Consider the following 16855-nt stretch of genomic DNA (forward strand, 5'->3'; position numbering starts at 1 on the left):
TATGATCATTCTCATATTAAATGTTATGAGTAAATTTTAGTTTGCAAACTTATATCTATAGAACTAATATTTACTTAGGGCTGTGAATTTCTTTTTAAATGACAGTGAAATTATTGTATTTAAATTTAATATAAACTTTTACAAGCATTTTACATCAATCATTTTATCTTTTAATTTTTTTCTTTAGAAACACAAAAAAAAAAAAACTTATCTAATAACTAAAATTACTCCTTAAAATGGTTCTCTTGCATCTTCTTAAACTTTAAACCTTAACTGCTAAGAGAAGAGCAAAGTTAGAACATATATATATATATATATATATATATATATATGTGTGTGTGTGTGTGTGAGTCCATTGAGACAATTAGGTTTGGACAGTTTGGTTTCACTGACGGGTAAAAGGGTGATTCACGAGAAGGTGATGAAAGATACAAACTTTTTTATGATAGTAATTAAATTCTCACCTTTCGTGATTTCATTGATGGGAATCACAGAAAAGAAGGTGGTGGGTCGGAACCAAACAAAAATTCCTGCAAGTTTCATCTTCCAAGTTCGAACCTTTATATAATCCTAGCCAACACTTAGTGTTGTGATAATCATATCTAGAAAAATGGTGAAGCTGGTTGTGAAAGGTGGAAGCAGACCTCCATGGGTGGGTCTTGCAGCTGCAGTGTGGATTCAAATAGCAGTTGGAAATCCATTCAACTTTCCTCTCTATTCTTTTGCCCTCAAATCTGTTTTGTCTCTGAACCAGCAACAGATTACTATTCTGGGAGTGGCCAATGATGTTGGTGAAAGCATGGCTCTGCTTCCAGGCATTGCCTCCAACAACTTCCCTCCTTGGACTCTCCTTCTCCTTGGTTCTCTACTTTGTTTTTTTGGTTATGGCCTTATCTTCCTTACTGTTACACAAACTGTTTCTCAACTCCCCTATATCCTGGTAGCTCCTCATTCCATTCCACACACAGATATTGTTATTTCTTTTTTTTAAATTTGTCCAAATATTACAAAACTTGACAAGTCAAAAATATGTTAGTGAAGTGAACTCATGAAGTATTCAGAAGTTGTGAGATTCGACATGACTTTTTTGACTTCTTAGTAAATTTATGAAAGAAGTGAAATCATCTGTTTTAGTATTAATTTCTGAAACAGTGAAGTCCTTATAACATTTCAAGGTTAATATGTTGGACTTTTTAAAAAATCAGCATGAGTTTACATGATCAGTACTATGTTTTTTATTTGTCCATATTTGTAATATCTCAGCAAATTTGTCGTAGTAAGAAAACCTACATATTTGTCCATATTACTTTCTGATCTCTTTTTTTCTGTGACTTCTTACAATTTGGGTTTGGACTTGACTCGTACACTGATAACTTCCCCTCTCTTAAATACATTATTTTGATCATGTAACTAGCCATAGTATCTGTTAATTGTTAACACTTGTTCTGATACATTCTTGAAGATGGAGACTTCATTCTCAATAATTATATGATCAAAATGGTGTATATAAGCGAGGCAATAAGTTTGTTTCTCTTTGTGAGGGTTTTTAGGATTGAGTTAAGTCCAAATCCAGATTATAAGATGACTTGACAGATATGCCTTGCCCTATGTGTTGCCGCTAACAGCAGTGCATGGTTTGGAACAGCAGTGTTTGTCACCAACATGAGAAACTTTCCTCTCAGCAGAGGCACCATCTCTGGCATTCTCAATGGTTATGGAGGGATTAGTGCTGAAGTATACACCTTAATATATAGCTTGGTGCTCAAAGGGTCTGCTTCTAAATTGCTCTTGCTCCTAACAGTTGGACTTCCTGCTGTATGTTTAGTTATGATGTTCTTCATTCGGCCTTGCACTCCTTCTGGGGAAGACTCTTCAGTGCATGTGCATTTTGTTTTTGTCCAAGTTGCAAGTGTTTTACTCGCCTCCTATCTTGTTATCACCACAATTGTGAGTGACGTGGTTTCTATAAATGATGCTGTAACCTTCATCTTGGTTGCCATAATGGTTTTACTTCTGATAGCTCCCCTTGCAATTCCTATAAAAATGACACTATATCCTGCTAATTCCAAGTGCAACGTTTCACTGGTTGGTTCTTCAGATAATTTGGCTTCGGAGAGTGACATTTCAACGCAGACAAGTCCATTGCTCACACCATCTTCGTCAGCTGCAATTCTTGAAAGTTTTCGTGAAAGTGGTGATGTCTCGGATGTTGAGATGCTCATTGCAGAAGGACAGGGAGCAGTGGTTCAGAAAAGGAGACCTAAGAGGGGAGATGATTTCAAGTTCCGTGAAGCTTTCATCAAAGCAGACTTCTGGCTTTGCTGGTTTGCTTATTTTCTTGGGGCTGGCTCAGGAGTAACAGTTCTTAATAATTTGGCTCAAATTGGAGTTGCATTGGGTGTAGAAGATACAACCATATTACTGTCAGTCTTCAGCTTCTGCATATTTATTGGCCGCCTTGGAGCTGGTGTTGTTTCTGAATACTTTGTCAGGTAGTCTTCTTATTCATTTGGATTATTCTCGACGATCTCCTCCTTAAAAGTGAGTTTCTTTCGTATGGTATATTTTTCCTCAAGTGTATAATGATCTTGTGTAGTTTAAGCCAGTCACATGCTCTGATACTACTGATAGATCTATTTCTGAGTATTCATTAAGAAGAGATTATATAAATGTGATGAGTCCAATTCATACGAGAACTTGACATCACTTTTAATTCAAAAGTATTAGATTTATAGGTAACCTTATCAATTTTATGCAAATGATGGTTTTAGACTAACATTTGGATTATTTCCAACCGTCTCCATCGATTAGAAGTAGTTTTCTAGTTGTGTAAGGACTTGCCCCTCAATATTTTCTTCCTTATGAAATGAATCGTGAATTTGTTATCACGTTAGCAGAATATGAATTTTGTTGTGAAATTTTTGAACTTGTGACTGTCTTTTACTTGGTTCGGGGCTTTGAGATTATACTCATGAGGTTATTAACATGACAGGTTGATCGCACTACCTCGAACATTTTGGATGACATGTTCACAAATAATCATGATCGTAGCATTTTTATTTTATGCTTCTGCTCTGAACGGCACTCTATATGCTGCAACTGCTCTACTTGGTATCTGCTACGGGGTTCAATGTTCTATAATGGCTCCAACTGTGTCTGAGATTTTTGGTCTGAAACACTTTGGTGTTATTAGTAGCTTCATGATGCTAGGCAATCCAATTGGTGCCCTTATTTTCTCTGTTTTTCTTGCGGGAAACGTGTACGATACAGAAGCTGCAAAGCAAGGAAACTCCACCTGCTATGGTGCAGATTGCTTCAGGTTCACTTTTCTGGTTTTGGCTGGTGTCTGTGGACTTGGTTCCATCTTGAGTATGATTTTAACAATTAGAATGCGACCAGTATATAAAATGTTGTATGCTGGAGGTTCATTTCGTCTATCTCAGACTTCAAGCCACTGAAGATGTACACAAAATTATCTGGTAAAATAAGTATCCAAAGCATATTTATGACTTTGATGTGTTGTTCTTGAAAATTTATGAGCCCACCGTTTTTGTGATTGATATTGGAAAAAGATAACACAGAGAAATTACCAAAGAAATTAGATATAGAAGTCTTGAATTTGATCTCACCATTAGAGTAATACAGTGCCTAACTGCTTATGATTCAGAGTACAAATTATATACTTCTTGCTGTATAACAAACCTAGCTAAATATCTACCTCAATATTTCTCTGCTCATGGTGACTCAAACTGATGCATCTTTTCCCCTACCAAATCTAAAGGAAATGAACATATATAACAGTACAAGAAAAAGAAAGTAGCTGAACACTATAGAACAGACAAGGGTGCAAAACTTACCCTGATCTGAAAGAAGCAAAACACTAAAATCTCTCAGGTAAAGAACCTTCAATTCAACTCTCTAAAGAAAAGAGAAAACTTCAATTAGGCTTTAGATCCTGAAACATGGTATCCCACTTGATCTCTTCAACAGCAGCAGACCAGTACCCATCTCCATCATCATCATCACCATCACCGTCCATCTTATCCTTCTGGAAATGATACACCACAGGACTAGAAAAACCCTCAAGAACAGGATGAGCCGGAACCACAGTGGGGCTTCCATTTGTTAGAAAGAGTGGCTCTTGCTTGGCCACCACCAACTTTTTGCTCCTCTTCATCGTTGCAATCTTCCACCGTGTCCCTAAACCATTCCTAGACCTTGGTGGTGGCACCACCACAAGCGCTGATGATGATTCTTCTCTGTGCATCAGCGTCCTCACATAGTCAGCCAAGTTCTTCTTCGTCCTCTTGATTGCCACCACGAGCTTTGCCACCGCGCGTGGGCTCTTTCCCTTCTCTTTTCTGGCGTGCTTGAGGATCTCTAGCCTGTGCTTTGCTATGGAGATTCCCATGCTTTGGAGAAACTCGTGGTTGAAGTAAAACATGTCATCTTCTTCAAGCTCGTTGTGAGCGAAAGTGAGGCCATACTCGTACACCAGAGATGGCTCAAGCCCAGTTTTCGAAAGCCACGAGAACCAATCCATCTCTCTCTTTGCTTCTCAGTTCAAAGAACTCGTGGACCACGCTTCTGTATAATATGCATCCCTTCCATCCACCTTCGTTTTTATACATACAGTAGAAGCCAAAGATGGTAAACCCACCCGTTACCGGTTTGAGTTTTGAGTTGGAATGTGCTAATAGGAAAAAAAATTACTATTGTCATGTTAATAATCTTTACAAGTTAGTTATTTGGAGTTTAGAGTTTAAAGTTCATTTGTGGTATCAGATCATGAGTTTGAATTTTATATCTATTTGTTAGGTTTTCAGAGGAAGAGGTTGTATCGGAGAGAACAAATATCAATACAACTTAAGTTCAACCATATAAGACATTGATATCACTCTCAATTCAAAATATTAAGATAATGAGTTTATAGATTTTTATTCTTATATAATACTCTATTTTCTTATTTCTAATCGATGTGAGATTTAGATTCATTCGTGTGTTGGAAATTCTACATCAACTAAAAATAAAACAAATTTATATAATATAAGTAGACATAAATTTTATTTTACAAAATGATTTTAACAAATTTATAGTATAAGTTGATGCAATTTTTTTTTTTATAAACTAATAGAAACTTTGGTGTTGAATGTTGAGACGGTAATAGTATGTGGGCATGTGGGGCATGTAAGCCATGTTCACTGTTTCCCCTTGAATAAGGCGAAAGCGTCATCACTCATCACACTTTGAATGGTGAGACCAAAGGGTTTTCATGTGGACAACCTATGCCGACAATCATGGCTTCGACGATGTCCACGACCAATTAACGACCCACAACTCGTTTTGGTGTACTCTGTTCGTAGCAAAGTTGGGAATAAGAGGTTTCAAACTATGCGTTTTGTAGATTTGAGTTGGATTAAAGACTATTGATCTCACTCAATCAACACCGGGTTCAAGGGGTGAAGAAGAGTTTTTGTTTTTTAGCACACCATTTTTTATTTATATTTTTTAAAAAGAAAGAACAGACAAATTGATCAAAAGTCTGAGGTGACTTTTCAACTATGAAAAAGAAAGTAATCATTTCTGTATTCATATGAACCTTGTCCCAAGTGCTACGCCCAAAATTAATACTCCATTTATTTTTATTTATAAGATCCTTTAAAAAAAATCATGTTTTTTCTACAAGATTCTTCGCACTTGAAAGATGCGTAAATTATTTTTAAAAAATAGTTTGAATTAATTGACGTACTTTTATTAAAAAAGTATTTAAAATAATATATATTAACTTTTTCTTCCTAGCCTAGTTTTTTTTTTCTTGAAACACTTAAAATATAAAGACAAAAAAACTCGGGAAAATACTTATCCATGTCCAAATTGACTTGTAAGTTGTATTGACTTTGATTTTACATCTACGCTTATCATAGTCATGTAGCTTCATTTCTTCTTATCGTGCCTGAACAATTATAATGAAAAATTATTTTTTATTTTTTTTCTTTTTTTCTTTCTTTCTCCCATGAACAGAAGCTCTTAATGACCTTTATTGTAATTAATCATAATGGTTATAGAATTTAAAATGGTTTTGTTTTATAAAAATATAACATTCGATGTAACCGACAGATTAGAGTTGAGGTCTCTTAAAAAAATTATTTATGGTTCTTTTACTATTGTTCAATCAAATAATATTTTAAAAGTTGATGGAATTTGTTTTGTTTTCCATATACATGATTCAGACACTATCCAATGGTTGTGTTGTCTTTTATTTTGCCTTTACGAAGAGAACATGCTTCTATTGATTATATTTTGGATCCATGCAATTTCAGGTTCACGAGCACAAATAAACGATTGCATCACTATTCCCATGTGAGTAATATTATATAATAATAATAATAATAATAATAAAATTAAATCCAAGTAAAAATGATGATACCCTCAATTACACTACTAATTTTTAGGTCTCTATTGGTATAAATTTAGCTCATTTTTAGTTAGACTTTTATTATTTTCTTATTTATTAAAAAAAATGAGTTTTTATGCTGTGCACTCTCCATCAATACAAAATTATCATAAACATAATATTTGAAATAATTATTATAAGAGTGAACAAGCTTATTATTATAGTAATATACAGTTAGATCGCAACATAAAAAATCATAATAAGTATTTATTTGTCATATAAAAATTCGTTGAATTTGGAGGTTGTGATGCAGACAACAGCGAAAACAGTGCAGGAATTAAATGCAAAGGTATAAATTAATGAAGTTTTAGATCTCACAGGGGATTAAACATAACTATATATCACTCAAATTTAATAATCAATCTAACTAATTTTAGGTGCAAACATAAATTTTATGAAAAGCCATAGAAATAACATTAAAAACTTGAGAAAGTTAGGAATTCAAGTGTGAATCTATGTTCTATATCAATTAAAAATAAAAAATTAAAATACTATATAAAAATAAAAATTTATAAATTTATTATCTTAAAATTTTAAATTAAAAATAATATTAATATCTTATATAATTGATCTAACATTTCATTCGGTAAATTTGACGCGTACCAAGAAGTAAAATCTCAACAAATTCAATATGTTATTATATTTTAGATTAAAATCGTAAGAACCTAACAGAAGTGAAATCTAGATCTACTACTTTGTCTTGTTTATTCTATCTAAATTTAGTTTTGTATGATGAAACCATGACCTTAGAGTGATGTATTGATGGGTGTAAAATGTGGACCATGTGAGTTATGCAGTGTCAGAACTGAGAACTCGTCTTTGAAAACATGGTTAAGAAGTGATGCTCACTGTCACAACATTAATGGTATGAAGATGCACAGCATGTTACATGTTACTGCACTTAAAAAGAGAAGACTCGATGTGCTATCGAAATTCGTACACCAACCAATCACAACTTCTGCTCAATATCTTTATCTTATTGCATTACATGTGTCATCGATATTTGAACATTAATCACAAGTTTTTTCTTTTCAAAATCTTACTTCTTTGTCCAATATAAAAACTTTAATCGGTAATAAACTACTTTTTAACGAGTGAAAATTATATATTATTGTTGAATACCCTTATGAAAGTTTAAGTTAAGACATTTTAAAGAAAAATGTATGTTTAAAAATAATAAGGGATGAAATTAAATGAAACATAAAAGACAAAGTATTTGTATAATTTGGTTGAATATTTACTATGTGTAGTAGATTCCACCTATTTACAATTAACCTTTTAACTTTTAAGGGAAAGGAAAATGGTAGTGCATATACATGATCTTACAAACGAAAATAAACTTATCCCATTTTAGACGGATTGAAAAAGAAAAATAATACTTTAATATTCTTTAAAAGAAAAATACATTAATATGAGAATCCTTTTCATTAATACTAGCGTAACATAGAATAGGCATGTGTGTATGCATTTTTTAAATATGTATGATATTATATTAGTAGGTGATAATATTATAATGTTATTAAGTTAACATTTATTTAAATAAAGTGAAATATATTAGAACAGATAAAAAAATAACCATTGATAAATAAAGAAAAAAAGAAGCAAAGACATATGATTTTATAAAAAATTTGTAAAAATAATGGTCAATTTTTAAAAAGATAATAAATTATTATATTTAAAGGGTAAAATCGGTATTTTGAAAAGTGGACACAAAAAAAGAAATCCTATAAATAATATATATATATATATATATATAAATATATATATATATATATATATATATATATATATATATTATATATATATATATATATATATTAAAATTTTAAATAGAAAATAATATATTTAATCAAAAATATTATTATTTTAGATTATAATATGGATATTATTTTATCTTTAAAGATATCAACGTATCATCACCACTCGTTTGAAAAATACGTGAATTATTCCACTTATTGTTTTCATCACTCTTCCAATCCGAACTCATAAGTTACTTACTTCTTGTGTCTCAGGAAAATAGATTAAAGTAATAAATCCCAATTTAGAAGTAAAATTTAATAATAACATTATGAAGTTTGTTAAATTAATTAATATTTTTGTAGACTAGTTGATAAATGTAAAATAATAATAAAAAACACAATTATACAATTGAAATTTGGGCTTTTAAAAAATATAATTATTATAATTTTAAATAAATAAATTTTCATAACTTTTTATTCTTATTTTAACATTTGCGTAACAAGTATTAATCAAATCTTTTATTTTTAAAAAGTTTGATTTTTTTATTTCTTATTTTAAGTTACGTTTCTCGTTGATTTTTCTTTTTTATTAAAAAGTTCCCAAACAAATAAGAAAAATAATGCAACCATTAATTAAAAAACAGTTACATTTACTTTAAACATATTATCAAATATATTTATGTGGGTGAAGTAATCATCTATCAAGTATTTTTATGAATTAGTTAAATAAGTTAATCAGCTTACTGACGTTATTAAATACACTCTTGGTCGATTAAAATGTTGATATCTTGTTTTTGGACTAAAGTGATATCAGTTTTACTATGAGACTGTACTTTATTCATCTGAAAATAAAGTCATCACTCGTGTTTATGTATAAAATTAACACAGTATAATATTTATAACCAGTTGCGAAACTTGAAAAAATATGTAGGGTGTAAATTAGATATTTTATATATAATTTTTTTAATTAAAAAAATTATTTTCTTTATTTAAATCATACAATTCAAATTTTTCAATTTTTAATTTTCTTAATTTTTTGAATTCACATAAATGGGTATTCTAATTTTTATTTCAATTCAAGAGTATTCAACTAATTTATTATATGCAGTTGAAAATACAAAATATCAACATTTTATAATGTTGGGTTATACTAATTTGAGAAAATATAATTAGGGTTCATGTCAATTTCTTACAAAAAATTCCTAAAATCATAGTTAGGGTTCATACTAATTTGGAAAAACTTAATTTTGGAGAAATATCATAATGAAAAAATCATAAATCTAATATAAATATATCATATTAAGATACTTATTGATGTGATTGTGTGAGTATGCATATTTGTCATCTTTGTTCTCTAATTTATTTTTCCTAATCTATCTTTCTTTTATTTCATACCTTTTTATGACTTTTTGTGGATAAATCTTATAACCAGATATAAAACCTTAATCTCTTTAATCCAGTTATTAATCCATCAAATTAATTTTTATTTTATTTTTTAAACAATAAAAATATATATAACTTAATAAAAATAATATAAATTATATATATATATATATAATTAAAAGCTTGGAGAGCCATGGCTTCCTTTTGGCCAACCAAGGTCCGCCATTGTTTATAACACAATAGATACTAAAATGGAATTTATTAGGCCGAAGCTACCTTTTATGGATCAGATAAGGATCAATCTGTGTTTGCTGAGATAGATGGTTCAGTCTCCAAGAAAACAAAAATGCTGCAGCAATATTTTCATGCCAAAAAAAGCAACGACAACTTCATTTGAGAGCAAATTTATGCTCAAATTCAGGCTTTTGTTTAACAAGTTATCTGCATTCTACTTTGAATGTGATACAGACATAATGTTACTCTTGTGCATGATTATTATGCAATGAGGAGTTGCAATGTGTGTCTCATTTATGGTGTGGTGTGTGCAAGGTTCTTTACTTGATTCCCAGAACCATTTTATAACAAGCCTACACGTGAAGCAACTAAAACAGAAATTGTCTAGCAGAAAATGAAAATAAAACGTGGAATGTGTCAGATAAGCAATTGCAGAATCTACTACAAAATGTTACAACATCAACCTTGTGTAAAATGAATGAAAAAAAAAGAAGAAAGAAGAAGATAATACTGCCATAAAGATCAGAACTGTATACATACTGCGGCAAACTGATCAGCCACAGTCCTCTCGTCCTGAACCAATTGGCCATCAGTCCTCAAAATTGGAGGACATTTCGAAGGTTTATGTGCATCTCATACCCTATATATATCATAGCCGGGGCAAAAATCCTTTTTCCCACATTACAAAAACAATCCTGCACCCCATCTTCTGCTGTCTGAATCACATTGCAGAAGAGCCAATGAACAAAATGCTGTCTACTTTAAATCACCACATGATTCCTGTAAAGAAGAAACCAAATTGTGTCGCTAAGAGTTACTCTCAAGGCTATAGACATTGCTAACAACTCCTACTATGCTAACAGTCACGGCTAACACCAACATCAGCCATGATAAAACCCATTCCCCGTTGCTTAGATCACCCAGATGTCTCAGTCTCAATGAAATAAGAGAAGGAAATATAAAACCCAATGAAACAGCAGTGGTTGCCCCAGTGAACTTAAAAGCTGTCCAGATGTTTGGAATCATAGTAGACCCAATATATATGAGGACCAACAGAACCGCAGTCAAACCCAAAGATCTCTTCTTGCTTTCTGAAAGAGGAGGTGATCCTTCAAACAATAATGCATCCACTGTTTGGCGCAGTGAGAAATGAATAACAGGGAAAACAAGTATCAAATGAAGAATGTAGCCAATCCGGACAACATAGTTCAAGACAGAGCTATACCGAATTCCAAGATCCTTATCAAAATTAGTCAGCACATCAGCCTCTGTGTCTTTCCCAAAGAGCAGGTAACCGGATATGGAAGTGGAAGCATAAACTATGATGCACAAAACTGTGGTGTACCTCCCAACCGTGTTCATCTTCTGAGGAGACCGTTGTTCAAGCTCATTATATATAGGCTGCACATTAAACTGGCAAACAAATGCATTGGTCATGATGGGTATCGCAACAAGAAAATCCAAAATTGCAGTTTTGGAGCTTAGATCAGGAGCCATTCTGGGAGAATCGATTTTTCCTTCCACGAGCTTGATGAAAGCAACTGTAAAAGCAACAACCACAAACAAAACAGCAAGAGCCACGGATGCAGCAGAGGTCAAGCTCAATGAATCAATCTTGTCAAGTGAACAAAGGGGAGCAAGGAAAACCACCATGACAACTAAAACCACGATCTTCCTTTGATCCCACGCCCCATTCCCCATTAACTGATCAAAAACCCCCATATGGTGAGAGGAACCAGACATAACATCCCCCATGATTATCAAATAAACCACCAAAACACCGGCATTGTTCACAATAATGCAGATTTCAGACAGAATCCTCACAGGCTTTCCCATTGCGTGCTGAACAACCTCCCCATAAGACGATGCATTACACAAAACAGAAAACCTCACCAACAATTCCACGCTAATTTCAGACAAAATCCCCATAAGAATTATCAAAATAATCCCCAAAACCAATCCTAGAACTTTCATAGTGGCAGGGAGAGCCATGATCCCTGCCCCAATAACTGTTGTTGTTAAATTGAAAACAGCCCCTGGTATCCCAGACCCTTTATTGGACCCCACCATAACAAGGGGGTAATTATCGATGTCCGGTTCCATGTATTCGTCGTCCTCGCTGTCTTCGATCTTGGATCCCAAATACACCTCGGTTTCGTCAAAAGAAGGAATGCGCAAGGATTTTGATGACTCGTTCTGACGCTGCAATTCTACATAGGAGCTAATGGGTAATGAAGAATATTCGTTTCTGTTAGACATGATTCGGCACTTGGGAGATGACAAGGAATAATAATGGCGTCGTTGGAAGAAGACTCTGCAGATCTGACGATAGAGAAAAAGAAAACCAAAAAAACTCACAGATCGAAGCCAAAGGATTTTTTGTTTTGGTTTTGCAGGATGATTGAAGCTAGATCTCTGGGTCAATGGATATTCCCTCCAATTCTCCGCCACCACCTTCTACCGAATAACATGCCAAAACTGAAGGTGCGGCTATTTTTTGCTTCCAAAACAAAACCTCTTTTCTTTCCGCCACCACTTCTTCACTTTTCTTTTTACTTAATTCCTAAGTTTTTTTCTTCTTCTTTATTTATGCTCCACTACACTAATCTCTTTACTTCTACTGGCGTAACACAGGCCCTATCGCGCATGTGTGTATATATTTTTTAAATATACGTGATATTATATTAGTAGGTGATAATATGATAATGTTATTAAGTTAATATATATATATATATATATATTAAAATTATATTTATTAAAAATAAAGTGAAATATATCAGAACAGATAAAAGAATAACCATTAATAAATAAAGAAGAAGCAAAGACATCTGATTTTATAAAATTTTTGTAAAAGTAACGGTCAATTTTAAAAAATTTAATAAATTGTTATATTTAAAGGGTAAAATCGGTATTTTAAAAAGTGGACACAAAAAGGGGAATCCCCTTTATATATTGTTATAGATAATTTTATTCTTTTATACGCGTAATATTACTAATTAAACTATTCCTTGAAATCGATAATCTAAACTAAACGTTTTTAGTTCATACTTTCTGATTAACTTAATTTTACGTTTATTCAAATATTCGTATAATATATAAATATTTTACAGAATTTTTCAAAACACTTGACAGATTCAGAACTTTGACCAATTCCAAATAGTATATTTAACTGACGACAAATTCAGATTTTTTCCCCAAATCCAAAGCTTTTGTATATGAAGTACAAGGCTCGTACATTATAAATTTATCTGAAACAAATATGTTTAGTGTTTTAAATCAACGTAAAGTTACGTGCTTTGGTATACCATTTATTTATTATGTATTAACTATTTCAAATATTGATTTAATGCAATTAATTTTATCTGTTTTTTTAACTACCATTTTTATATCCATTGGTACATCTTTACGAATAATTTTTGGAGTGCTAAAATAATATATTATAAACTTAATTTTAGTGTTTAATTTTTATATAAAAATACCAACGAACCTTTCTTATAATACTATTTTTAATTTATACACAAATAAATAATATACGGATTCATACATTCGTTAATTTGTTCATATCTAGTTAGTATTAGTTCCTTTAAAATAAAAAATAACAACAACATTGATGTCACTTGTTTTATATTTGATAACGTTACTTAATTTTTCTCAATATAAAAATTCTATACTTGATTTAGTTAATTGAAATAAATAAAACTTTAATTGGTTAGTATATTCATAATATATATATATATATATAGCTTTTTTATTGTAATAACTTTTTAGCTTTTAGCTATTTAAAATCAAATCGTGACAAACACGTAAAAATAAAAAATGATACAGACCTGAGTGTAGTAAATAAAAATACAACCAGTTAAGGAGTAAGAAAACTGAAATGAAGAATGGGCTAGGCGTGAAAGAATGGCCCAAGAGCCCAAAAGCCCAAAAGGGAGGGAACAGAATAACAATGATCCCCAAAAGCATGTGTGGCGGTAATTATCATTGGTAAGTGGTGTTGGAGATGGATCGAGAATGGGGATCGAAGCCCGGGAGCGGAGGCGCCGCGTCGGCGCAGAACGAAGCCATCGACCGGCGAGAGCGTCTCCGGCGACTGGCTCTGGAGACGATAGACCTAGCGAAGGACCCGTATTTCATGCGGAACCACCTCGGTAGCTACGAGTGCAAACTGTGTCTCACTCTCCACAACAACGAGGGCAACTACCTGGCCCACACTCAGGGCAAGCGCCACCAGACCAACTTGGCCAAACGTGCTGCTCGCGAGGCCAAGGACGCACCCGCCCAGCCCCAACCCCACAAGCGCAAAGTCACCCTTCGCAAAACAGGTGCCTCTTCTCTCTTTTTCCCTCTTTTACCCCTTTTCGTCGTTCGCTAAATTCAACAAACATTTCGTGTGCCTTTTTTGCAGTTAAGATTGGACGCCCTGGGTACCGTGTGACCAAGCAGTATGATCCTGAGACCAAGCAAAGATCTCTCCTGTTCCAGGTTCTTTTTTTTTATATTTATGCATAATTCGCTCTGTTTTTTTTTTTTTTGAACATTGTCTGATAAATTAACAATATTGTGTGTGTTTTTAATTATTTGATGACGCAGATTGAATATCCCGAGATCGAAGACCTTGCCAAGCCGAGACACCGGTTTATGTCCTCCTACGAACAGGTCAATTCTGGTGATTTTGTTCAATGCTTTCTCTCAAATTGTTGTCAATAATTTAATATTTCCGTTTTTTCTCTTGCAGAGGGTGCAACCCTTTGATAAAAGATATCAGTACCTTCTGTTTGCAGCTGAACCGTATGAAATAATTGCATTCAAGGTACTTTCGTATTTTTGTTGTATATTTGATTTTGGCTGTGTGTTTTTTTCTTTTGTTGTTGTAGAAAATTGCTTTGTGCTCATTAAGCTACATTTTCAGGTGCCCAGCACGGAGATCGATAAGTCCACTCCAAAGTTTTTCTCGCACTGGGATCCGGACTCAAAGATGTTCACGGTTAGTTCATGTGCTACTCTTGTCTGTCTGTGATGGTAATCTTGATCTAAGCAATGCCTTGTGTATGTTGTGATCCAGGCAAAAATCAAAGAAAAAACTTATTTTAAAAATTTAACTAAAGATGAACTTAAGGTAGCTTTTAATTTTACAAGAAAGGGACAGTAAAACTCCATGCAAGATGTGTAGTTGTAGACTTGTACAGGCCGTGAGAAGAGTGTACTTTTAATTTTACGTTTGGATTGGCTTGCAGCTTGTTTGATAAAAGTTTGCTCTGAAGAAATAAAAAAAAAAAAAGTTTTCAGCTGCTCTTTTTAAAAACTTTTTGATTAAAACCTGTTTTTAATGTTAAATTAATCAGCGTAAACCTTTACTTTGCCCCTAGACATCCAAACACAAGGCTGATTCAAGAGAATCATTTTATTTTAATTCTTTGCCCTTGTAAACTATCAATACAATTATTCAAGCATTCAGCAGCGGTAGAACTAGGTTGGGAATTTCCTTTGTTCTTTCTTGATTTCGTTTCTTGATGTTTTTTCTTTACGCTGTGTGCTTTATTGATTTTAAATTTTCCCCATCTGCCACTGATGACCTCAATTGATACTTGTCTGTAGTTGCAATTGTATTTTAAAACCAAGCCACCGGAGGCAAACAAACCGCAGCCTCCATCTGCAGCCAATGGCACAGCAACATCGGGTGTTCCACCAAGGCCTTTGCCTCCGCCACCTCAAGCTCCACTACCCCCACCTCCACCTCCCCCACAAGGGCTACCTCCTGGTGCACCTATGGCAAATCCTCCTAGAGCTCCTCCACCTCCAATGCCGGGAACCATGCCACCTCCTCCTCCTATGGCAGCAGCTAACGGTCCTAGAGCTGCACCTTCTAGTGGAATGCCATCTGTCCCACCCCCACCCCCTATTGGAAGTGGGACATCGGGTTTCAACATGGGTACTAGACCTCCATCAATGCCTCCTCCACAAGGTTTTCCTGCCCAACCAATGCAAAATCAGGGTGTCCGTCTTCCTCCGCCACCCCCTAACATGGGACAGTAGGTCCTTGAGCTTTAGGTTAGATCAGCGAGCATCATTTGATTGAAGTGTTAAACAACTGTGAATGGCCCGTCCGTTAAGGACTTGAAACGTGGGCATGCTGAGGCTGTGTTTCGTAAGCAATACACCAAATTACCTGTACACTCTTCATTGTGTCATTTTCATATTACAAATTAAGATGTTGATGTATCAAGATTTTGGTATTTAGTATTGATGGCTTTCGAGTATTGACCTTGTCCACAGGATTAGGTTTCAATCGCTTGATATGGTTGAAAATTTTTTGTTTGTTGCAGGTAATTTAGGATTAAAGGCTTGATCGTGTCTTTTTTTATGTAGTGTTTTATTGTTTTTGCGTTTTGGTGATGTGCTCATTTTGGGATGCATGTTTTTTCTTGTAGCTGGAGAGGGGACATTGGTGAGGGTGTTTAGTTTTTACTGAATAGGTTTCATTCCTGGAAGTATGAACTTAGAACTTAAACTTGTTATTAATTTGCTTATAAATTAAAAGCTTGTGTCTATACTATTGGGAGAACTATTTGTTTTAACAACTTATATTAGAATACGAAATAAAATAATGTGATTTTTTGTAATTATTTATAAAAGCAATAGATGAAAGTGAAAAGCAATTTTTAAAACCAATCATGAACTTATAGGTTATCTTCTCTTTAGCTGGAGATCGCCAAGTTATTTCATAAGTGCATGAGTACGTGAACATACAAATTTTGAAATATAAGCTGTGTTGACGTAGACGGTTTTAATTAACAATTGAAAACACGTATTTTTTCTTAATTTAACATTGATCTCTCAAAATACGGAATGTAAATTTATTCGAAATAAAGCTGGAGAGAAAACACGGCAAAATCACACATCATGCTTCAAAAGTCATGCTTCTGTGATACCATTTTGAGATTATAGTGAGGAGAGAAATATTATTAATGTGATGATGATTTTTGAGTTTTAAATCAGAAAATTTAAATGTTCAAAATTGTGGATTTATTATTAATGTGATGAT

At 33.3% G+C, this 16855-nt stretch overlaps 4 protein-coding genes across 4 annotated transcripts; 2 read left to right on the top strand and 2 right to left on the bottom strand.

The window, feature by feature from the left end:
• The first annotated feature begins 367 nt into the window (after positions 1-367).
• Positions 368-3516, top strand: LOC114183068 (protein NUCLEAR FUSION DEFECTIVE 4). Its single transcript, XM_028069919.1, has 3 exons — positions 368-940; positions 1594-2492; positions 2993-3516. Exons 1-3 carry the CDS (start codon positions 611-613, stop codon positions 3456-3458), a joined length of 1695 nt encoding a protein of 564 aa, XP_027925720.1. The 5' UTR covers positions 368-610; the 3' UTR covers positions 3459-3516.
• Positions 3517-3586: 70 nt separating this feature from the next.
• On the bottom strand, positions 3587-4673 carry LOC114183069. The gene has a single exon (XM_028069920.1). It carries the CDS (start codon positions 4541-4543, stop codon positions 3938-3940), a length of 606 nt encoding a protein of 201 aa, XP_027925721.1. The 5' UTR covers positions 4544-4673; the 3' UTR covers positions 3587-3937.
• A 5532-nt stretch (positions 4674-10205) lies between these two features.
• Positions 10206-12376, bottom strand: LOC114186355 (amino acid transporter AVT6E). Its single transcript, XM_028074421.1, has one exon. The coding sequence runs from the start codon at positions 12067-12069 to the stop codon at positions 10618-10620; it is 1452 nt and encodes a 483-aa protein (XP_027930222.1). The 5' UTR covers positions 12070-12376; the 3' UTR covers positions 10206-10617.
• Positions 12377-13769: 1393 nt separating this feature from the next.
• On the top strand, positions 13770-16214 carry LOC114182940 (splicing factor 3A subunit 2). Its single transcript, XM_028069753.1, has 6 exons — positions 13770-14135; positions 14219-14295; positions 14404-14469; positions 14549-14623; positions 14723-14797; positions 15409-16214. The coding sequence occupies exons 1-6, from the start codon at positions 13814-13816 to the stop codon at positions 15844-15846; spliced, it is 1053 nt and encodes a 350-aa protein (XP_027925554.1). The 5' UTR covers positions 13770-13813; the 3' UTR covers positions 15847-16214.
• The last annotated feature ends 641 nt before the right edge of the window (positions 16215-16855 follow it).

This window comes from Vigna unguiculata, chromosome 5 (genome assembly GCF_004118075.2).
Source record: "Vigna unguiculata cultivar IT97K-499-35 chromosome 5, ASM411807v1, whole genome shotgun sequence".
Classification (NCBI taxonomy): Eukaryota; Viridiplantae; Streptophyta; class Magnoliopsida; order Fabales; family Fabaceae; genus Vigna; species Vigna unguiculata.